The sequence below is a fragment of the Hemitrygon akajei genome, chromosome 6 (assembly GCF_048418815.1).
Source record: "Hemitrygon akajei chromosome 6, sHemAka1.3, whole genome shotgun sequence".
NCBI classification, from domain to species: Eukaryota; Metazoa; Chordata; class Chondrichthyes; order Myliobatiformes; family Dasyatidae; genus Hemitrygon; species Hemitrygon akajei.
The window spans coordinates 175,033,724-175,057,453 of NC_133129.1; the positions used below are offsets into that span (position 1 = coordinate 175,033,724).

General features: G+C 42.0%; 1 protein-coding gene across 3 annotated transcripts in view; it reads right to left on the reverse strand.

The window, feature by feature from the left end:
• The window catches only part of shank2b (SH3 and multiple ankyrin repeat domains 2b), a 1,185,964-nt gene that overhangs the window by 74,707 nt on the left and 1,087,527 nt on the right, over positions 1-23,730 (reverse strand). For all 3 annotated transcript variants that reach the window (XM_073049802.1, XM_073049805.1, XM_073049804.1), the window contains one exon: positions 19,401-19,481. In XM_073049802.1, coding sequence (XP_072905903.1) covers positions 19,401-19,481 — 81 coding nt within the window. The remainder of the gene's footprint in view (positions 1-19,400; positions 19,482-23,730) is intronic.

The following is a 23,730-nucleotide window of genomic DNA, read 5'->3' on the forward strand; positions in this document are numbered from 1 at the left end:
GCTCTGGTTTCCTCCCACAGTCCAAAGACATACCGTTGTGTTAGTAAGTTGTGGGCATGCTATGTTGACACAGAAAGCATGGTGATATTTATGAGCTGCCCCCAGCATAATCCTTGCTGATTTGATTTGACACATTACAAAAGTGGTGTGCAGAAGACCATTTTAAATGCACATGTTGAACCTTGACGTGGATGAGCAACAGCAGCGGTAGACCACAAACATACACTCGGTGGTCATTCTGTTAGGTACAGGATGTACCTAATAAAGTGGCCACTGAGTGCATATTTAGTATTCTTGGCTTATAAGAATACTCACAGTTCTGATTCATGACTACTGGGATAAAGATGTTCATCTTAATTGGCCTTAATGAACTTGTTTTCCCATCTGAATCATCACCGGGCACTATTAACTAGCTTCACTACAAAACGTGGGAAGCATCCTCTGTCTCTGCTGTTTCAACATCTGTTTCTCTCCCTTTTGCTGTTAGTCCTTCAGTTACCCTCCACACATCTGCCTTCCCATCTGCCTCACTCTCTTCAAAACCCCTTGGACTTTTCACCAGGACATTCTCTCCTCAGTATCCCATCGGGCAGAAGATACAAAAGCCTGAAAGCACGTACCAGCAGGCTCAAGGACAGCTTCTAGCCCACCATTTCCTACTGTTTAGACTACTAAACAGTTCCCTAGTAAGACAGTTGGACTCTTCACCTCATAGTCTAACTCATTATGATCTAGCACTTCAGCTTTTACCTGCAATGCACTTTTTTGATTGCCTTTACATAATTTATTCTGCATTGTTTTTGCTTTACCTTATTCCAGAGCAATCCACTGTGTAATCATTTGATCCTATAAACAGTATGCAAGATAAGCTTTTCACTGTATCTTGGTACATGTGACATTAATAAATCAATACCAATAATAAATGAATTGAGTTTTCTACCGCTCCCAAACTTTTCTATCCCTTTCTCTCTCTCTCCTCTCAGCTGTGTGCTGGTCTTGTCTGACAAAGATACAATTGAGATCGATAGTGTGTTTGAAATGTGAGCAGATGTTTGGAGTGCGATCCACAATATTAGGGATTACAGTGCTTCTCTCCAGAGGGTTATGTATGATCAAATTGTGTGCTGATGCATGTGCCGGCTTCTCTCTCTACATTGACACTCAGCAATCTTTACTGCTGGCAATGGATATCTTCCAGTATTTAAAACCAACATCCCCAGCCCCTGAGTCTCACTGAGGACTAAGGTTAACTACTTCTTCAAATCCATCAGTAATTTCAACAGATGAACAACAAAAAAATCAGAATCAGAAATGGGTTTAAATCAATGATATATGTCATGAAATTTGTTTTGTGGTAGCAGTACGGTGCAATTCATAACAATAAAACTGTAAATTATAATACAAAATATACATTTATATAAAGTTAAATTAAATATGTAACATTTTAATATGTAAAAAAGGAAAGCAAAAATAGGGAGGTAATGTTTATGGGTTGGTTCACTTAGAAATATGATGGCAGAAGGGAAGAAGCTGTTCCTAAAATAATGAGTGTGTGTCTTTAGGCTTGTCTACCTCCTCTCTGGTGCTTTCAATGAGAAGAGAGTATATTTTAAGTGATGGGGACCCTAAATAATGGATGCTGCCTTTTTGAGGCATCATCTTTTGAAGATGTCCTCACTGCTGGGGAGACTATTGCCCATGATGGAGCTGACTGTGTTTGCAACTTCCTTCAGCTTTATCTGATCCTGTGCAGTGGTCCCTCCAGACCAGATGGTGATGCAACCATTTAGAATGCTCTTTACGGTACATCTTTGCTTTTACTTCAAAGGAACCTCTAACTGAGAAAAATTCTTCTGGAAAGGTATCAGCATCAGTAAGGTAGGTACATTAAAGTGCTACTGGCAGTGCACAGCGTGTACATCGAAGCATACAGTGAAATGTGTCATTTGCATCAAATCAAATCAGCAAGGTTAGCAACAATACAAAGAGTAGAATAGCAACTCAATACTAAGTGCCTGTGCTCAATTCCTTCCACAACACCATTCATACAGAGACTGCACTGCACCACAAATCTATAAATGGTGATTTATAAACGTCACAATCAGATCACATAGCAAGCCCCAGGTTCAATTCCTGCTGCTGTCCCCTTGTATATAGCTTGGGTGCCTAAGACTTTTCCACAGTAATTTTATGTATTGCACTGTACTACTGCTGTGAAAAAAAAAACAAATTTCGTCATGTATGTGAGTGATGATAATCCTGATTCTAATATGGGTCTCTGTTGTGGACTGAGAATGGGAAGGGGGCAGGGAGAAGGGAGTTATGGTTGGGAAAAGGGAAAGGGAGAACAAAGAGAGTGGGAAGCTCCAGAGACATTCTGTAATGATCAATAAACCATTTGCTTGGAATAAAATGAGCTTTCCTGGTGTTCAGGGCTGGGTATGTCTTCACCTGCACCACCCCCTGACCCTGGCACCTGTCACCTGTCCCACACCACTCCTGCAGCACTTAACCTTGTTATTCCCAAAATCCTCTGGTTGACTGTACTCTTTTCCATAGATGCTGCCTGGTCTTCTGAGCTCCTCCAGGTTTTTGTGTGTGTTGCTTGGATTTCCAGCATCTGCAGATTTTCTCATGTTTGGATCCCAAAAAGGATAGTGGAATACTTCTCTTGTGGGATGTGGGATGGCAGGGAAAACTCCAGTGTCCATGACAACTACACCAGTAGGAAGTGCATCCACCTGCAGCTTCTAAGAGACCATGCTAAGCAGTTGGAACGGTGACTTTGGAAGGCTGAGGGGTTGATAAAGAGGAGACTCAGGGAGGTAGCTACACCCAAGGTGCAGGACATAAGTGATTGGGTGACAACCAGTGCAGAGCATCACAGTGGCTATTCCCCTCAACAACAGGTATGGATATCGTTTGGGGGGGGGGGGGGGGGAGATAACCTGGCAGAGGAAGGTCACAGTGGTCAGGTCTTTAGCACTGAGTGCTCTGTGGCTCAGATGGGATGATGAGAGAAAAGGTGAGCTGTAGTGATAGGGGATTTGTTGGTTAGAGAAACAGAAAGGAGGTTTTGTGAACAAAAACCAGATTCCCAGATGGTATGTTGCCTCCCAGATGCCAGGTTCAGGGACATCTCGGTTTGAGTACACAGGATACTTAAGTAGGAGGGTGAGCAGTGAGAGGTTGTGGCCAACATCAGTACCAATGACATGGGTAGGATGGGTGATGAGGTCCTGCAAAGTAACTTCAGGAAGTTTGGTGCTTAGTTAAAGGACAGGACCTTCAAGGTTGTGATCTCAGAATTGCTGCCTATGCTACATGCCAGCTGATGCACCATCAATAACTCACTCTGAGACGTAAGAAGCGAGATATCGGCTTTTATTGACTGGAAGAATGAACAACACTACATCCTGGAGAATGAGGCCGGGCTCAGGCCTCAATCGCCTTTATACAAGGGTCTGTGGGAGGAGCCACAGGAGCAGACCAGCCAGGTATATGTAGTTCACCACACCAGCATGGCCAGAAATAGGAAGATATACAGGTTAACACATGGCTCATGAGGGAGAGCTTCAAACTTTTGGATCATTGGGCTCTCTTCCAGGGAATGTGGGACCTGTAGAGAATGGACAGTTTGCACCTGAACTGGATTGGGACTAATAGCCTAGTAGAAAGGTTTGTTAGTTCTACACAATTGGGACTTAAACTAAAGTTGCAGGGGGATTGGAACCAGAGTGCCAGAACAGATAGTAGAGTAGTTGTGGAGAAAAATGTTGTTAAGACTTTATACAAAGCTACAGATTGAAAGATCGAGCATGGTGGGACTAATGTTCTAGGCTGCATACACTTCAATGCAAGGAGTATTGTAGGAAAGGTGGTTGTGGAATTATGACATTATAGCCATTAGTGAGATTTGGTTGCAAGGGGGCAGGACTAACAACTCAATGTTACAGGTTTCCATGATTGATGGGAAGGATTAAAGAGGGAGGGGTGACGTTAAGAAACATAACTTTCCACATAATGACTGGGATTTCCATATGGTAAAGGGGTTGGATAGGAAAGAGTTTTTCAAATGTGTTCGGTATAGTTTCATCAATCAGTACAGTACATAGAAGCCCCAACTAGAGAGTGTGTGATACTGCATCTCCTTTCAAGGATTGAGACAAGGCAGTTGACAGACATTTGTGTAGGGAAACACTTTGTATCTAATGATCATAATGCCATTAGTTCCAAAGTAATTATGAAAGAGGATAGGTCTGGTCCTAGGGTTAAGATTCTAAATTGGAGAAAGGCCAGTTTTGATGGTATCAAGAAGAATCTGGCAAGTGTGGATTGGGACAGGTTGTTTTCTGGCAAAGGTGTACTTGGTAAATGGAAGACCTTCAAAAGCAAAATGTTGAGGGTAAAGAACTGTACGTTCCTGTCAGAATAAAAGGCAAGGATAACAGATTTAGGGAATTTTGGTTTTCATGAGATATTGAGGCCCTCGTTAAGAAAAAGAAGGAGGGATATAGCAGATATAGGCAGGTAGCACAACTGAGGTACTTGAAAAATGAAAGAGAACACTAAAAGGAAATCCGGATGGCAAAAAAAAGATATGAGGTTCCTCTAGCAGACAAGGTGAATGAGAATCCTAAAGGGTTACACAGATATATTAAGAGCAAAAGAATAGCAAGGAATAAAATTAGTCTTTTGGAAGATCAGAGTGGTAATCAATGCATGGAGCCAAAAAAGATGGGTGAAGAACTTAAATAGATTTTTTGCATCTGTATTTACTTAGGGGATGGATACAGAATCTAACAATGTGATGCAATACAGCAGCAAACTGATGCACCCTAAACAGACAAGAGAAGAGGAGATGTTTGCTATTCTTGTGGCAAATTAAGTTGGATAAATCCCTGAAGTGTTCCCTTGGACGATGTGGGAGGCTAGTATAGAAATTTCAGGGACTCTAGCAGAGATATTTCAAACATCTTTAGCCATGGGTGAGCTGTCGGAGAATTGCAGGATAGGTAATGTTGAACCATTGTTTAAGAAAGGCTCTGAGAATAAGCCAGGAAATTACAGTACGATGAGTCTGACAACAGGAGAGGAAAAGTTATTGGTCTTTTCCTAAGGGACTGGATATACGAGTAGTTAGATAGACAGGGACTTTAATATAGATAGTCAACAGGGCTTTGTACATGATAAGTCATGGCTAACTAATCTTAAGAAGTGTTTTGAAGAAGTTATTGATGAAGGTAAGCAGTGGATACTGTTGACATGGATTTTTGCAAGGTCCTGCATGGGAGGTGGACAAGAGGGTTCAGTCACTTGGCATTCAACATGAGGTAGTAAATTGGTTTAAACATTGTTTCATGGAAGAAGTGAGAGAATGGTCATAGATGATTGCCCCTCTGTCTGGAGGCCTGTGACTAGTGATGTGCCGCAGGATCAGTGCTGGGACTTGGTGTTGCTTGTCATCTGTGTCAATGATCTAGTTGATAATGTGGAAGATGGTATCAGCAAATTTGCAGATGACACCAAGATGGGGGTGTAGTGGCAGCGAGGAAGACTATCAAAGCTTTCAGGAAGATCTGGACCCATTGGAAAAATGGGCTAAAAAATGGCAGATGGAATTTAATGCAGACAAGTGTGAGATGTTGCACTTTGGGAGGACCAACCAGGATAGGTCTGATAGAACAGAGGGATCTGGGCAAACAGATCCATAATTCCTTGAAAGTAGTGTCACAGATAGATAAGGTTGTAAAGAAAATTTTTGGCATACTGGCCTTCATAAATCAATGTAATGAGTACAGGAGTTGGAATGCTTAATTTGGAGTATTGTGTGCAGTTTTGGTCACCTACATACAGGAAAGATGTAAATAAAGTTGAAAGGGTGCAGACAAAATTTACAAGGATGCTGCCAGGACTTGAGGACCAGAGTTACAGGGAAAAGATAAGTGGGTTAGGACTTTATTCTCTAGAGTGCAGAAGAATGTGGGGAGATTGATTATACAGAAATATGCGGGGTATAGATAGGGTATATGCAAGGCTTTTTCCACTGTGGTTGGGTGAGACTACAACTATCAGTCATGGGTTAAGTGTGAAAAGTGGAATGTTTAATTTGAATCTGAATTTGAATTGACTTTACTTCTTACATCCTCCACATACATGAGGGGTAAAAATCTTTACGTTATGTCTCCATCTAAACGTGCAATGTGCAATCATAGTAATTTATAATTTATAATAAATAGAACAGTCAATGTAGCATAGAAATACACTCAAATCAGTGTGAGTTAATCAGTCTGCTGGCCTGGTGAAAGAAGCCTTTTGGTCCTGGCTTTTATGCTGCAGTACCGTTTCCTGGATGATAAACAGCTGGAAGGGGAACATGATGGGGAATTTCTTCACTCTGAGTGTGGTGGGAGTGTGGAATGTGCTGTCAGCACAACTGGTGAATGCAGGGTCAATTTTAACATTTTAGAGGAACTTGGATAGGTACTTTTGAGGATGTGATGAAACACATTGATGAAGGTAGAGCAGTAGATGCAGTGTATGTGGATTTCAGCAAGGCATTTGATAAGGTACCCCATGCAAGGCTTATTGAGAAAGTAAGGAGACATGGGATCCAAGGGGACCTTGCTTTGTGCATTCAGAACTGGCTTGCCCACAGAAGGCAAAGATTGGTTGTAGGTGGGGTCATATTCTGCATGGAGGTCGGTGCCTCAGGGATTTGTTGTGGGACCCCTTCTCTTCGTGATTGTTATAAATGACCTGAACGAGGATGTGAAGGGATGGGGTGTAAATTTGCTGATGACACAAAGGTTGGGGGTGTGTGGGTAGCGTGGAGGGCTGTCAGAAGTTACAGCGGGACATTGATAGGATGCAAAACTGGGCTGAGAAATGGCAGATGGAGTTCAACCCAGATAAATGTGAGGTGGTTCATTTTGGTAGGTCAAATATGATGGCAGAATATAGTATTAATGGTAAGACTCTTGGCAGTGTGGAGGATCAGAGGGATCTTGGGGTCCAAGTCCATAGGATGCTCAAAGCAGCTGCGCAGGTTGACTCTGTGGTTAAGAAGGCATTTGCTACATTGGCATTCATCAACCGTGGGATTGAGTTTAAGAGCCAAGAGATCATGTTGCAGCTATATAGGACCCTGTTGAGACTCCACTTGGAGTACTGTGTTCAGTTCTGGTCACCTCACAACAGGAAGGATGTGGAAACCATAGAAAGGGTGCAGAGGAGATTTACAAGGATGTTGCCTGGATTGGGAAGTATGCCTTATGAGAATAGGTTGAGTGAACTTGGCCTTTTCTCCTTGGAGCGGTGGAGGATGAGAGGTGACTTGACAGAGGTGTATAAGATGATGAGAGGCATTGATCATGTGGATAGTCAGAGGCTTTTTCCCAGGGCTGAAAAAGCTATCACGAGAGGGCACAGTTTTAAGGGGCTTGGAAGTAGGTACAGAGGAGATGTCAGGGGTAAGTGTTTTTTTAACGCAGAGAGTGGCGAGTGTGTGGAATGGGCTACTGGCGACGGTGGTGGATACGGATACGATAGGGCCATAGAGGGCTATGCTAACCCGAGGTAATTTTTAAAGTAAGTACCTGTTCGGCATAGCATTGTGGGCCAAAGGGCCTGTATTGTGTTGTAGGTTTTCTATGTTTCTATGTTTTACATGGATGGGAGGGGAAAAGAGGGCAATGGTGTAGGTGCAAGTCAATATGATTAAGCAGATTACTGGCTTGGCACAGACTAGATGGGCTGATGGGCCTGTTTCTGTGCTGTAAGTGTTCTATGATCAGTTTTCTGCTTTTGTCTGCAGGCCTGTATGGTCAGAAAGAATGGTATGTACTATTTAAAATTCAGCTATGTAGTTACTATGAAAATGGATTATTTAATAATTTTAGTATTTACATATCTAAAGGTTATTGAAAGGCACCTAAGTCATTGATGCACCATCAATAACTCACGGAGACGTGAGTCGAGATTGGCTTTTATTAGCTGGAAGAAAGCATAGTCAGCAGCGTCAGCAGCAAGAGCCTACCACACAACATCCTGGAGACTGAGGGAGGAGCAGTGCCTCCAATCGCCTTTATACAGGGGTCTGTGGGAGGAGCCACAGGAGCGGTCAGCAGAGGGGCGTGTCCAGACAGGTAAATGTACCCGGTAGTTCACCACAGCCACTGAATGTATTTAAAGAAGATCTTGATAAGTGTTTGATTAGTAAGGGGGTCAAAGTTTATGGGGAAAAGGCAGGAAAATAGAGTTGAGAGGGATTGTAAATCAGCCATGATGGAATGGCATTGCATACTGAAAGGGCTGAATGGCCTAATTCTATTCCTTTGACTCTATGCCTCTATAACAGCAGCAACAGAACAACTGCACCAAAACAGCAAAAAGAGTCCCTTTCCTCCCTCTCACCCAGCCACTTACCCACTCACACACTCCATCCCCAGGACAGGCCCGCTTCAGCCTCCAGACTTGCAGACTTTAGGCCTCTGACTTTACTGGTGGACTCACAGTCTCGCAGACACAGGGCCTCAGCCATCAGGCCTCAATTTCTGGACTTCCCATCGACCTTTGACATTTATTCTTCGGCATTAACTTCAGGACTCACCAATGACAGGACCCTGAACTCCAGGCTTCAGTGGAACAACCAACAGACTCACCAATGACGGGACTCTGAGCTCAAGGCCTCAAACTCTGGGCCTTGAACTCTGGACTCATCAATGATGAAACCCTAAGCTCCGGGCCTTGAACTGCAGACTCGCCAATGACGAAAACCTGAACTCTAGGCCTTAGTCTCTGGACTTGCTAATGACTAAACCCTGAACTCTAGGCCTCAAACTCCTGAATCATTGACTCATGTACCTAGGGGATCACCAGCCTTATGCCTCCTGTCTGCAAACACCACTGACACTGGGACCTGCTAGCCTGGGGGTAATTGCTGACCTGGTGGCTACCAGTCCTCATCCTCACTAAACTTTGTCCAGAGCACTTGCTTGTGGAATAACTGTCAATAACTTTACATTTACTCTAAGTAGGATGTGATCTGAAGCATGTTACCTGATAGTGTGATGGAAGCAAATGCATTAAAACGATAAACAGAATAAAATCATAAATATTAAGGCATTCAGTTTTTTGAAAGCGTATAAATCACTAAGCCTAGATGAAATATATCCTTGGCAATTAAGTAGAATAATGGAGAAAATTTCAGATGTTTTGATCACCTTTTCAAATCTCTTATGGCTGCATAATGGATGCCAGAGGTTGGTGGAGAGGAGAGTGAAGGTCATTTTGGTTTTATGAAGACAAAGACCATTAGATCAATAGACATAGGAGCAGAATTAGGCCATTCAGCCCATCAAGTCTGCTCACCAACATGGCTGATTTATCTCTCTCAACCACATTCTTCTGCCTTTGATGCCTTTACTAATCAAGAACTTATCAACCTCCATTTTAAAAGTATCCAAAGACTTCACAATGAATTCCAGAGATTAACCACCCTTTTGCTAAAGAAATTCCTCTGTATCTCTGTTCTAACGTGGTGACCTTCTATTCTGAGTCTGTGCCCTCTGGTCCTAGACACCCCCACAATAGGAAACATCTTCTCCACATCCACTGTATCTAGGCGTTTCAATATTCAATAGGTTTCAGTGAGACCTTCATTCATCTAAACTCCAGTGAGTACTGGCTTAGAGACATCAAATGCTCCTGGTATGTGGAAAGGACAAACTAGTTGATAAAAAAAAATGGTTGTGAAAATATTATTGGAATCAATCCAGAGAGACTGTATAGAATTTTATTTGGAAAGTCACGGATAAATCTGGGACAGTCTGCATGTTGAGCAAGTTCCTGTCTCATTAACTTGATTGAATTTTTTGAGGAGGTAACAAAAATGTTGCCAAGATGCAATAAGATTGATGGATTCATGGATTTTAGCAAGACTTTTGGCAAGGTCCCACGTGCCAGGGTGGGGAGTCGAGAAAGTGTGCTGGGTGACAGATGCAAAGCATGGTGGTTGGCAGGTGGTTTTTTTTTTTTGAGATTTGAAGGTTCTCACCAATGAGATTACACAGAGCTCTCAGTGGTAAGACTCTTGCTTTTTATAGTGTAATACTGATTTAGAGTCAATTGCAGGAGAGATGATAAAGAAATTTATGAATCATTAACAGAGACTTAGTAAGGAGGAAAGCCTCAGACTTTAATAAGATTTGCAATTTTTTTTGATTGGGTAGAAAAATAGCAAATAGAATTTAGTCTGGAGAAGTGTGAGCAAATATATTGTGGAGTTGCAGCAAGGCAGAACATACATTTAGTGGCTACTCCATTAGGGTAGCCCTGTACCTAATAATGTGGCTACTGAGTGTATGTTTGTGGTCTTCTGCTGCTGAAGCCCATCCTCTTCAAGTTTCAAAGAGTAGTGTGTTCAGAGATGCTCTTCTGCACACCACTGTTGTAATATGTGGTTATTTAAGTTACAGTCACCTTCCTGTCAGCTTGAACTAGTCTGGCCATTCTCCTCTGACCTCCCTCATTAACAAGCTGTTTTTGCCCACAGAACTGCTGCTCACTGAATGATTTTGTTTCACACCATTCTCTGTAAACTCTAGAGACTGTTATGTGTGAAATTCCCAGGAGAACAGCAGTTTCTGAGATACTCAAACCACCCCGTCTGGCACCAACGATTATTCCATGGCCAAAGTCACTTAGATCACATTTCTTCCCCATTCTGATGAACAACAACTAAACCTCTTGACCATGTCTGCATACTTTTATGCACTGTGTTGCTGCCACATGATTAGCTGATTAGATATTAACATTAACGAGCAGGTGTACTGATGTACCCAGTTTCTGTGATACTCAAACCACCCTGTCAGGCACCAACAGTCAAAGCTACTTAGATTAGATATTTGCATTAACTAGCACGTGCTAAGGTATACCTAATAAAGTGGCCTCTGAGGATACTATGGCATATCTAATAGAACAACTGCATCACAGCTTCATTGACCAGGGTCCATTCATGATTTCCAGTGCTGCCTGTGTAGGCCTTGTTTCTCTCTGTCACCATGTCGATTTCCTGCAGGTGCTTTGATTCCTCCCACATCCTAAAACTGGTTGATGCATAATATGTTCTGGCCTAGCCTGTGCCATCCAAATCAGAAAAATGAATATATTTAAAAACTCCCTGCATCCAATGAAATATTGTTGAAATCCTTTATGATACTTCTGAGGTGGTGGATCTCAGAAATTTAAAGATTAGCTTTATTTGTCACTGTGCACACACTTGGGGGGGGGGGCGCGTGCCACACACACACACACACACACACACACACACACACACACACACACACACACACACACACACACACACACACACACACACACACACACACACACACACACACACACACACACACAGTATATATAGCTAAGGGACCGAAGACTTCTGCATATTACTATATTTGTCAACGTGGAGTAAAGAGGAAATTTGCAAAGCCTTTTAACAGCCTTTTAAATCTACTCCTCACCTTTTTTTTCCCTCCAGCCTTGCTGAAGGGTCTTGGCCCGAAACTTCGACTGTACTCTTTTCCATAGACGCTGCCTGGCCTGCTGAGTTCCCCCAGCATTTTGTGTATGACAATGAGATGAGTTTGTTTTTAAGCTCCTAGATTTGCTGCCCCTCTCCTGTGATAATTTAGAAAGGGAGCCAGTGGAAGAAAGCTCATGCTGTTTTGAGGATATTTGCTTCTGTGGCTGCATCACTTTTGCAGGCCCTGGCTCTCTTGAGACCATTTCCCAAATCGGGGTCAAGGTATCTGTGTTAGCTTTGCCAGCAGCCTATTTTCTCCTAGTGTTGAATTACTTGTTCTGTAAAGACAGAGCTCCCATGCAGACAGAAATGAATGCCTATCATTCTAGTAAACCTTGTCTTCTTGCCCTCCGTTAGAAACATGCAACATAACGTTGAACGAAGGAATGAACATGCAATCCTATGCATAGTGAATCTCACTTTAGAAGGCAGAAGATCACTTCTATTTGGTGCATAAAAGGGCAATCTTCTTGCTCACTTGCTACACTTATTTAGAGATACAGCACAGAACAGGTCGATCTAGCCCAACAAGCTGCACTGCCCAGCAACCCATCTGTTTCGGACTGGCCTAATCATAGGACAATTAACCTACTAACCATCACGTATTTGGACTGTAGGAGGAAACCAGAGAACCAGGAGGTAACTCACATGATTCACAGGGAGAACATACAGACTCCTTACAGATGGTGCCAGAATTGAATTCTGAACGCCGGAATGCCCCAAGCTGTAATAGCGTCGTGCCAACTACTATGCTAACGTGGCACCCAAATCTTGGCACTTCCTCTGCAGCCGTACATCTGTTGCCAAATATTCACCCACTTTGCAAACATTATCAACCAAAATTATGCAGACGAATGTGATATCAAATGGCATTCTCATTTAGAACAGGTACACTGCGTACACAAAACTTGCAAATCAATTGTGAGACTTGTGAGAAATCTATATTGTGATATAGAGTTAGAGAGCAATGGAAACAGGCCATTTGGCCCAACTGACCCATACTGACCAAACTTCCCATTTAAGCTAGTTGCATTTCCCATATCTGACCCACATCCCTCTAAATATTTCCAATCCATTTGGCCCATTGAGTCTGTTTTGCCATTTTATCATGGCTGATCCATTTTCTTCTTAACCCCATTCTCTTGTCTTCTTCACATAACCTTTCATGTTATGATTTATCAAGAACCTATCAATTTCTGCCTTAAAAGCACCCAATAATCTGGCCTTGACAGCTGTCTGTGGTAATGAATTCCACAGATTTACTATCCCCTGCCGAAAAAAAGTTCCTCGTCATCTCTGTTCTAAGTGGATGTCCCTCTATATTGAGGCTCTCTTCTCTGGTGCTACACCCCGCTCCCCCAGTTCTTGATTCCTCACAGATTTGGTGCACATAGAGTCATGAATCAGGCATCTCAGCCCAACTTGTATATGCTGACTAAGATTCCCATTGAAGTTAGTCCAATTTTCCCGCAGTTGGCTCATGTCCCTTTAAACCATGGGTTCCCAATCTTTTTTATGTGCTGGACCAATACTAATAAGCAAGGTGTTCATGGACCCAGGTTGTGAATCCCTGATCTAAACCTTCCCTATCTGTGTAGCTGGAGTGCAGGAGAATGAGTGATGATCTTACAGCGGTAAACAAAATTATGAGAGCTATTGATAGTATGAATGCATGCAGGCCATTTTTCCCTTAGGTTCAGTGAGACTAGAGCTGGAGGTCATAGGTTGAGGGTGAATGGTGAAATATTTAAGGGGAATGAATTTGAGAAAGAATTTCTTCACACAGACGATGGTGTGAGTGGGGAATGAACTGCCAGTAGAAGTGATGGATGCAAATTCAATTCTAACAGTTAAGGTTAGTTTAGGTAGTTAGATGGATGGAAGGGGTATGGAGGGCTATGGTCCAGGTGCATGCAGACACGACGAAGCAGAAAGCCAGGCTGGAATTGGACTAGAATGGCTAAAGGGCCTGTTTCTGTGCTGTACTCTATAACAATACCTGTCCAAGTGCCTTTAAAATATTATTAATACACCTGCTTCAACCACTTCCTCTGGCAGCTTGTTCCAGGAACTGATCATCCTCTGGATAGAAAATTTAGTCCTTCAGGCTCCTACTAAGCCTCTCCACTCTCACCTTAAATCTGTTCCTTCTACTTCTTGATTCCTCAGCTATGGGGATAAAGACAATGTGCATTTACTCTATCTACCTTCATGAGTTTTAACCCTCTATAATATCACCTGGCATTCTCCTATAAAAATACTTCTGAACATTTGATGTAGAGAGATGCTGGCCCACACAAAACCTAGTTTAGACCATGCAAGCTTTCACCCTTCTTACCATTTCAAGGAGATCTTAATACATGAAAGGTAAAGGCCTTTCTGAAAGGAGAATGGACAAAGAGATCTGGGTAAGGGGTATTTTCTCCCTCCTCCCCTTTCTCTTTTTCCAGTCTCTATTTTAGCTCCCCTCTTACCCTTTCTCTTCTCTTCACCTGCCTAAAACCTCCTTCTAGTGACCATCCCCCTTCCCTTTTACCCATTGTCCTCTCTTCTCTCCTTCTTCAGACCTCTTCCTTTACCATCTACCAGGGCCCAGCTTCTCACTTCATTCCCTTTCTACTTACCTAAATTCACCTGTCACCTTCTAGCTTGTAATCCTTCCACTTCTCCTCTCTTCTCAACTTCTTATTCTGGCTTTACCACCCTTCCTTTACATTCCTGATGAAGCAACTTGGCTCGAAACCCCAACACTTTATTTCTTTTTATAGATGCCTCCTGACCTGTTCAGTTCCTCCAGCATTTTGTGTTGCTTACTGGAGGTAATGTTCTTCTTTCTCTGTTCTCGATGCACTTCCACTATGGGACAAGGAAGGTTTTATTTTTAAATACAGAATGGTTAGAAACACTTCACGGGTCAGGCAGCATCTTAGAAAATAGAAGGAGAGTTAACACTTCTGGTCACAGGCCCTTCTGTTTCATCTTTCCAGTAAAGATACCTAATCTGCTGAGCTTGGCTAGCCTTTTCTGTTTTTAATTTCAGATTTTCAGCATTTTTATTGATGTTCAAGGTTCAAATTTGCAGGAGGAGAATATTGCAATATTACCAAGCCAAAAGGTTGAAATCCAGAGCTTGGTGAGTCCGCAGTGAGAGGCCAGAAGGTCAAAGTGCCAGGGTCGGCTTATTCAGAAGTCAAAGGCCCGATGTCTGCAAGTCCAAGCCAAGGACTGAAGGTTGAAGGCCCAATATTTGCAAGGCTGAGAGTCTGTGGCCAAGGACTGGAGAGCCAGAGGTGGCGTGTCATGGGATTGAAGGCCTGTCTGTGTGTATGATGAGTGGGAGAGTGGGAAAGAGACTTGCTTTGATGTTGCTGCCATGTCTTGCTGTGATGTTATTGTTGTTTCTGTTTGTGTTGTTCTGCTGAACATGGTGGGCATGCTATGTTGGCACCAGAATGCAAGGCAACACTTGCGGGCTGCCCCCAGCACATTCTTAGGTTGTGTTAATCGTTAATACAAACAACACATTTCCTGTATGGTTTGATGTACATGTGATATATAAATCTGAATTTGAATTAACTGTACAAAAAAAAAGACCAATTTCAACAGATCAAAGTGCAGCATGGGGGAGGAAAGAAACTGGACAGTAACTTTGATGTGTCCATCAACACAATGTTACAAGGCTAATAGCTCAATGATAGAATCTGGAAACAGTGCGACAATGTGGTGTTTCTATGTCCTGTTCTGACAAAATGCTTTCCTAACAGAAGCTTGTGGATAGATGGTGCAGGTTACAGTTAAGCATTTGGAGTTAAAAGGGCTGTTGGCCCTAGGTAATTACTGACAACCTAATGCAACGGATCAAAAATAAACTACCTATATTCCGGCTTCTGTGTAAATCACTGAGCATCACTAGTAGCTCAGAATGTGCTGTTATAGAGCAATAGAGCAAATGGCTTTAGCAATTATGTGGCATGATTATTTTATTTGTGCAACTTTATGTATTTCCGAGAGATTTTAAGGAAGTCTTCAAAGCTTACTTTATTTAACCCTAAATTCTAATCTTTTTTCAACCCTATTATTCTTATTTCAATATTATTTATTTAGTTGTATTTGCACAGTTTGTCTTTTGCACATTGGCTGTTTGTCGGTCCTTGTGTGTAACTTTTCATTGATTCCATTGTATTTTTTGTATCTACTGTGAATGCCTGCAAGAAAATGAATCTCAGGGTTGTATATGGTGATATATATGTACTTTGATAATAAATTTACTTTGAACTTTGAACATACAGCTAAGGTGGAAAATGATGTGGTAAACAACATAGCACGAAGTAGGGTTAATATAACCATTACTGAGGTCTGATTATGTAGCATGTAAAGTAATATGTAACATGCCCGTTGACAAGATCCTCGGTGCTTTGAATGAGAGAAGGATCAGCATGATTAGCACAACACTTTACAGTGCCAGCTGTAAGATCTAGGTTCAATTCCCACCACTGACCGTAAGGAGTTTGTATGTTCTCCCCATGTCCATGTTGTTTTCCTCCAAGTGCTCTGGTTTCCTCCCATGTTCCAAAAGATGGTAAGGGTTAGGGTTAGTGAGTTGTGGGCATGGTGACACTTGTGGGCTGCCCCCAAAACACATCCTCGATGCAAACAACACATTCCACTGTATGTTCTGATGTATGTAACATATAAAGCTTTAAAGATTTGCTGTGCTGATCTCCATTCTCATTTTGATTACCGAACTGCACACATCATTAATCATTTCATGAGGATCTGTAGAATTCCTTTCCATAAAGTAATGTCTTTCAGCACTGTCTGCATACCATATAAGAGCTTTCTAGTATAGATCAGTACAGTTACAGACTATGATGTTTTAAGTGCTTCGCCAAATAAATTTTAATTGTGATCTGGTTTCTACCTCTCACAATAAATGCTCACAAGTGCAAGGTGACATAACTCAGTGGCCATTTTATTAGGTACACCTGTACACCTACTCATTAATGCAAATATCTGAATATCCAATCATGCGGCTGCAACATCAGATGCGGGAACAAAGGTGATCTAAGTGACTTTGACTGTGCAGGACAGGGTGATTTGAGTATCTCAGAAACTGCTGCTCTCTTAGGATTGTCACATACAACAGTCTCCAGAGTTTACAGAGAATGGCATGAAAAATAAAAATAAACATCCAGTGAGTGGCAGTTCTGTGGGCGAAAACGCCTTGTTGATGAGAAAGGTCAGAGGAGAATGGCCAGACTGTTTTAAACTGGTAGGAAGGTGACAGTAACTCAAATAACCACACATTATAAAGGAGGTGTGAAGAAGAGCATCTCTGAATTCACAACATGTTGAATCTTGAAGTGCATAGATTACAGCAGCAGCAGATCAGGAACATGCACTCCATGGCCATTTTATAAGGTAATGGAGGCACCAGCCCATATATGCACAGCAATTCTATCATCTGCAGTCTTGTGAAGCCAAGATACACCTACAGATGGTCCACTTTAAGGTCTCCTTTCACTATACTCTCTTGACCTTACTCCACCTGTCTTGTACAACTGATTGAACCACATAGTCATTGACTTTATTCTAGCTACAGTTAGGGGACAACAATCACTTGCTTTCAGATCTGTTGACCAGCAGGAACTGGCAGCAGAAGACCAAACCCATCAAATATGTTGAATTATGTTCTTATGATAAAGTAGTAGAAACCAACATACAGTACATACACACACAAAATTCTGGAGGAACTCAGCAGGACAGGCAGCGTCTATGGGGGAAATAAACAATTGACGTTTTGGATGAAGGGCCTTGGCCCTAAACATCTGCTGTTTATTCCCCTCCATAGATGCTGCTGAGTTCCCTGAGCATTGTGTGTGATGCTCAGCATTTCCAGTACTGGCAGAATCTCTTCTGCCTCTGACACCCACTGTGCCCTCTCTCAGTCCAGTGCTACATGGCATTATTTCAGTGAAGCAACTCAAATGGTGGCGCCAGCGCTTTCAAACAGCCTTGACTTGTTTTGAAAGGAAAATATCATTATTTTAAAAAGGGCTTGTACCTTCAGAAGCAAACCATTCATTGATTTAAAAAAAACAGCTGATGCCTTCCAGTTTTATTGTCACCGTCATGTTCCCACCTTGGTCAGAAAAACTTAAGGCTATAGTGGTGGCACATTGGTGAAGAAGTGCCCCCTTAGGTTTAAATATTTCACCTTTCAACCTAAATCATTGACCTGTAGCTCTAGTCTCACCCAAGAAAGAGCCTGTATGTATATACGCTATCTATACCCCTCATGATTTTATACACCTTTATAAGGTCTCCCCTCATTCTCCTACACTCCAAGGAATAAAGTTCTAACTTACTCAGCCTTTCTCTATAACTCAGGTCCTCAAGTCCTGGCAACATCCTTGTTAATTCTTTCTGCAATCTTTCAAGCTTATTGATATCTTTCTGAAAGATAGGCATCCAGAACTGCTCCAAGTTCCACCTCACCAGTCTTTTACAATTTCAACACAACAAATCCCAATTCCTGTACTCAATACCCTGATTTATGAAGACCAACGTGCCAAACGCTCTCTTTATGACCTGTGGTGCCACTTTCAATAAATTACGGATATTTACTCCCAGATCCCTCTGTTCCAATTGTGCATTCTCTTGTAATAATTGTGCATAATTATGTTTTTCTTGTGAACACTGTTCCCTAAAGCTGCGTGGGTGCACAGCTGTGCAGTCACTGCGATACTCCCGCACACATAGCCTTTGTAGCCGCGCAGCTGGAATTGGACGCAGCTAGAAAAAGTTTACAGAAGGTGAAAGATTTTCTTTGTACTGTGTTTCATTAATTCAATTAATAGTAAAATCAAAAGTATGTTATTTTTCAGCTTTCATTGTACACGTTCATAGTATGCATATTACAAAAATTTTTCTTTACAGCGTTGCGCAGTTTTCAGGCGGTGTAAAAATTTTTTGCTCAGAGCAATAGTTGGTCTGCGCAGCTGTGAAAAATATACTTAGGGGGAATGTTGCAAAATAATGGCTCTGTGACTATAATGTTGCTGCAGGGCATCTCTAATTTTTACTCTTGCATTACAGGCTAACATACAGTTTTCCTTTTTAATTGTTTGTGCATCTGCACATTAAATCCAAGGACCCCAAAAGCGTTTGAACACTGACATGTTTCAATCTCTCATCATTGCACCTGAGTATTTGTTCATATGACAATAAACTTGAAATAGGTAAAATCCATCTGGGGCTTAAGGCATGAGGATGCCTCCCTAGTTCAGTGTCTAAATTAGGAGATAGCATATTCAACATATTCAGGGTTGTGAATTTGGTTGTCCTATACACAAGGCCAGTGCAGTCAACTTGCATGCCTCCTAGGCACCTCACAAAGTTTAAACCTTAACTTATAACAAAAACTATTTGCAAGACATGGACACCAATGTCAGCTTACCTCTATCCACTGTCGTAGGGGTATCCAAAGTATAGGTAGCCAGAAAGAGAGGAAGGAAGCAGGAAAGAAAGAGAAGGACGAGAGTGAGAAGGGAAACATTGCTTGAAGTTTGAGCTTGTCAGGTAACCCATGTGTTCACTCATCATGTGATCTGTATTTGTTAACTCAACAGTGCAAGTCCAACCCCTTCCCTTGACCCCCTCGTGTAAACTCAAGCAACAGCCTGAGGTCACGCTTGCTGCCCTGGTCATTCTCTCCGCAGCTCGCGGCGAATACAAGCATGCAATACAGCTGCTTCCACTCCGGCAACCGACAAACATTCAAAGGAATGCATTTCCGAAGCCTATTGCTTACCTAGATCTTCGAGTTCTGAGGTCATGGACTTGGAGCGCAGCGTCAATGCCGTGGTTGGAGCTCGCTTTGGAGGTGGTGGTGCTTTGTGGCAGAATTAAAGGAAAAGAGAAACAGTGTCTTAAAATTTGTTTATGTTCGAATATACCACTCATCTGAACTCTTTTACAGCCACCAAGTCATATTATAGAACAGCTTGAATTTATCCATTTTACCTGAGAGTAACTGAAATAGTACTCCTAGAGATTTGCTTAGAAAATTTGATTTTTTTTCTCTTTCTTTTGAACACGAATTTGTAACTGATTTGTATTTGGCAATTCACTGCATTAAGAATACACTTAAAAATGCCAAACAAGCAATTATGGTTTAAGAGTGTGATTTCCAAAGTACAGATGTAGTTGACCAATCACATTTGAGTGTATGCCTGTGGAAGAAAATACATAAGCCAGCAAAAAGACAGGGTACTGCCACACGAAGTAATTGGAGCATGAAGCTGCACTTAATTACAGTGTATCAACCATACAATTCTGCTTTAAGAATGTGATTTTCAAAATACAAAGTTCAAAGTACATTTACTCTCAAAGTACGTATGTAATATACAACCTTGAGGTTTGTTTCCTTACAGACAGCCACACAACAAAGAAACCCAACAGAACCCATAAAAGAAAGACCAAGTGCTCAGTGTGCAAAAAAATTGCGCAAACAATTAAAGTAAACAAATAACATTCAGAACTAAAGTTCACAGTCACAAAGCTGGTTACAGACAATCCAGGAACATGTTAGTTACAGATGTGGGCAATAATTATTGACCAATCACACTTCATTGTGTGCCTGTGGAAAAAGAAGTACGTAAAAGCCAGTCAGAAGACTAAGTACTGCCAGGTGAAGTAATTATTGATCAATCACATTTGACTGTGTGTCTGTGGAAAAGTACATAAGCCAGTGAGAAGACACAGAAGGTCTGGCAACACCCAAGGAAAGAAACACAGTGTCAACAATTCAGTTTAAAACATTTCAAAATGAAAAGCAAGGCAATAAATTTTGAGCTCTTGAGTAGGATGGGGGTAGGGAGCTAAGAGAATATCTGAGCTAAGACCATAATATCAAAAATATAGCAGAATTATGCCATTGGGCTATTGCTTCTGCTCTGCTTATCCATCACAGTTGATTTATTTTCCCTCTCACCCCTATTCTCCTGCCTTCTCCTGTAACCTTTGATACCCTTACTAATCAAGAAGCCATCAACTTCTGCTTTAAATATACCCAATGACTTGATCCCCACAGCCATCTGTAGAAATTAATTCAACAGATTCCCACCCTCTGTTTAAAGAAATTCTTCCTCATCTCTGTACTAAAGGGCCCAAAACTGCTCACAGTACACCAAGTATGATCTGACCAATGTCCATCATCAGGGACCCCCACCACCCATGTCATGCTTTCTTTTTACTGCTACAATCAGGATGAAGGTACAGGAGCCTCAGGACAACACAGCACCAGGTTCAGGAATAGTTATAACCCCTCAACCATCCGGTTCTTCAACCAAAGAGGATAACTTAACTTTATTTGTCCCATCACTGTTCCCACAACCTATGGACTCACTTTCAAGAACTCTTCATCTTATGTTTTTGATATTTATTGTTTGTTTATTATTATTATTATTTATTTTGTATTTGTACTGTTTGTTGTCTTTTGCACAGTGTCTGTCCACCTCTTCGGATGTGGTCTTTCATTGATTCTATTATGGCTACTGGATTTAATAAGTATGCCTGCAAGAAAACAAATTTCAGGGTTGACATATATGTACTTTGACAATAAATTTACTTTGAACTTCTAAGGCTGCAGCATCACATCTTTGCTTTTATATTCTAGTCCCTTCAAAATGAATGCAAACATTGCATTTATCTTCCTTACTGCCAATTCAACCCACAAGTTAGCCTTCAAGAAATCCCGTTTGAAGATTCCCAAGCTAATGACGTTGTGCCAAATAATTAAATAGGAAATCAAATGTGCAACTATCTAATCTAATCTAAACAAATAGGGTGCATGGTAGCATAGCGGTTAGTGTAAGGTGAAATGACACAAGAAAATCAATGGATGTTGTCATCTCGAGTGAATTGTTCGAGTAACTCAGCAGGTTGAGCATCACCTCAGAGTGCAAATATGTCACCATGTACTACCCGGAGATTCATCTTGTGGGCATTCAGATTAAATACAAGAAACACAACAGAATCAACGAAAGACCGCAAACAACAGGATGAACAAACAACCAATATACAAAAGACAACCAACTGTGCAAATACAAAAAGAGAAAGAATAATTATCAATAAATAATGAGAATGTGTGATAGAGAGTCCTTGAAAGTGACTCCATGGGTTGTGGGAACGGTTCAGTGTTAGGGTGAGTGAAGTTGAGTGAATAAATCCCTCTGGTTCAAGAGCCTGATGGTTGAGAGATAATAACTGTTCCTGAGCCTCTGATCCCCCGATGAAGAATGGCTCACGGACCTCTGGTTTCCTCCTCCTGAAGTCAATCATCAGCTCCTTGGTCTTGCTGACATTGAGTCAGAGGTTGTTGCTGTGGCACCACTCAGCCAGATTTTCAATCTCCCTCCTACCTGCTGATTCTTCACCATCTTTGATTTGGCCCACAACAACAGTGTCATCAGCAAATCTAAATGTGGCATTGCAGCTGTGCTTAGCCTCACAGTTCAAAGTAAAAAGTGAGCTGAGCATGGGGCAAAGTTTACAAGCTTCTGGTGCCTTTGTGCCGATGGTGATGTCGCTGCCCGTTTGACTGTCTAGGGTCTGTAAGTGAGGAAATTGAGGATCCAGTTGCACGAGGAGATATTGAGGCCTCGATCTTGAAGCTTATTGATTAGTTTTGATGGAATGGATAGGATTGAAGAGCCAGCGTAATGGCGTATGCTGTTAACCTGTTGCGACAGTAGGCAAATTTTTGCGGATCCAAGTCACTTCTCAGGCATGAGTTAATATGTTTCATCACCAACTCCCAAAGTACTTCATCACAGTGGAGGTAATTGCTGCTGAATGATTGATAGTCACTGCAGCAGGTAATCACATTTTTCTTTGGCACTGGTTTTATTGAAGTCTGCTCAAAGCAGGTAGGTACTTCAGACTGCTGAGGAGAGAAGTTAAAGATATCAGTGATGGTGGAGAAGATGTCACTGTCAATCTGACTGTCTATGGTCTGCAAGTGAGGAAATCGAGGATCCAGTTGCACAAGGAGGGACTGAGGCCTCGATCTTGAAGCTTATTGATTCGTTTTGATGGAATGATAGTATTGAAGGCTGAGATATAGTCAATGAAGAGCATCATGATGTATGTATCCTCACTGCCCAGATCTTCAGGGTGGAGTGAAGAGCCAATGAAATACAATTCCAGTCAGTTGATCAGCACAAGTCTTTAGTGCTCGGCAAGGTACCCCATCTGGGCCGGATGCTTTCCGATGCTTCACCCTCCTGAAGGATCCTCTCATGTCAGCCTCAGAGACTGAAATCACAGGGTCACTAGGGGCTGTGTGAATTTGTGAAGGTGCCTTCGTGTTTTGATGGTCAAAGTGAGCACAAAAACAATTGATATGATCTGTGAGTGAAACCTTGTGGTCACCAATGTCGCTCGCTGGAAGTGGAGAGGCAAAGGGATAGATGATGATTCAGGTCAAGATCCTGTATTTGGACTGGAATATTGACCACCCCTTTGCCTCCATAGTTGATGCTTGAGTTCCTTCAGTGCTTTGCTTTCTTGTTCCTTGCGATTGGACCCAGATCCTGCCACTTCGATGCGCTCTTGGGCCCGGGACCCGCCACCTCGATTCAGCCCGTACCCTAACTTTCCAATCATGCCAGATGCTTAAATCGAGTAGCATTGGGCTGCTCGTTGCTCTTGGACCAGGGCCCTTCCATGTCGATAACCTCTCGGGCCTGGGATTTCTCTCACTCACTGACATTTTCTACTTTTGTTTTGGGGTGGGGTCAGATTGGGAAGAACACAGCTGAGCGCCAATGGATGTCCTTTGGGGGTGGTGTGGTGTTGTTGCTGTTAACGTAACGCAATTACAGCTCCAGCAGCCGGGTTCGATTCCCACTGCTGTCTGTAGAAAGTTTATGGTTGCATGGGTTTCATCTGGAATTCCTCCCACATTTCAAAGACATACAAGTTAGGAGGTTAATTGGTCACATGGGTGGAATTGGGCTTGTTGGGTCAGATGGGTCTGTTACCTGTACTGTGTCTCTAAATAAATAAAAAAAGATGGAAATCTCTGTTTATTATTGAAGCAGAATGCTGATACTTTGCCTGAGCAATTAAAAATACCG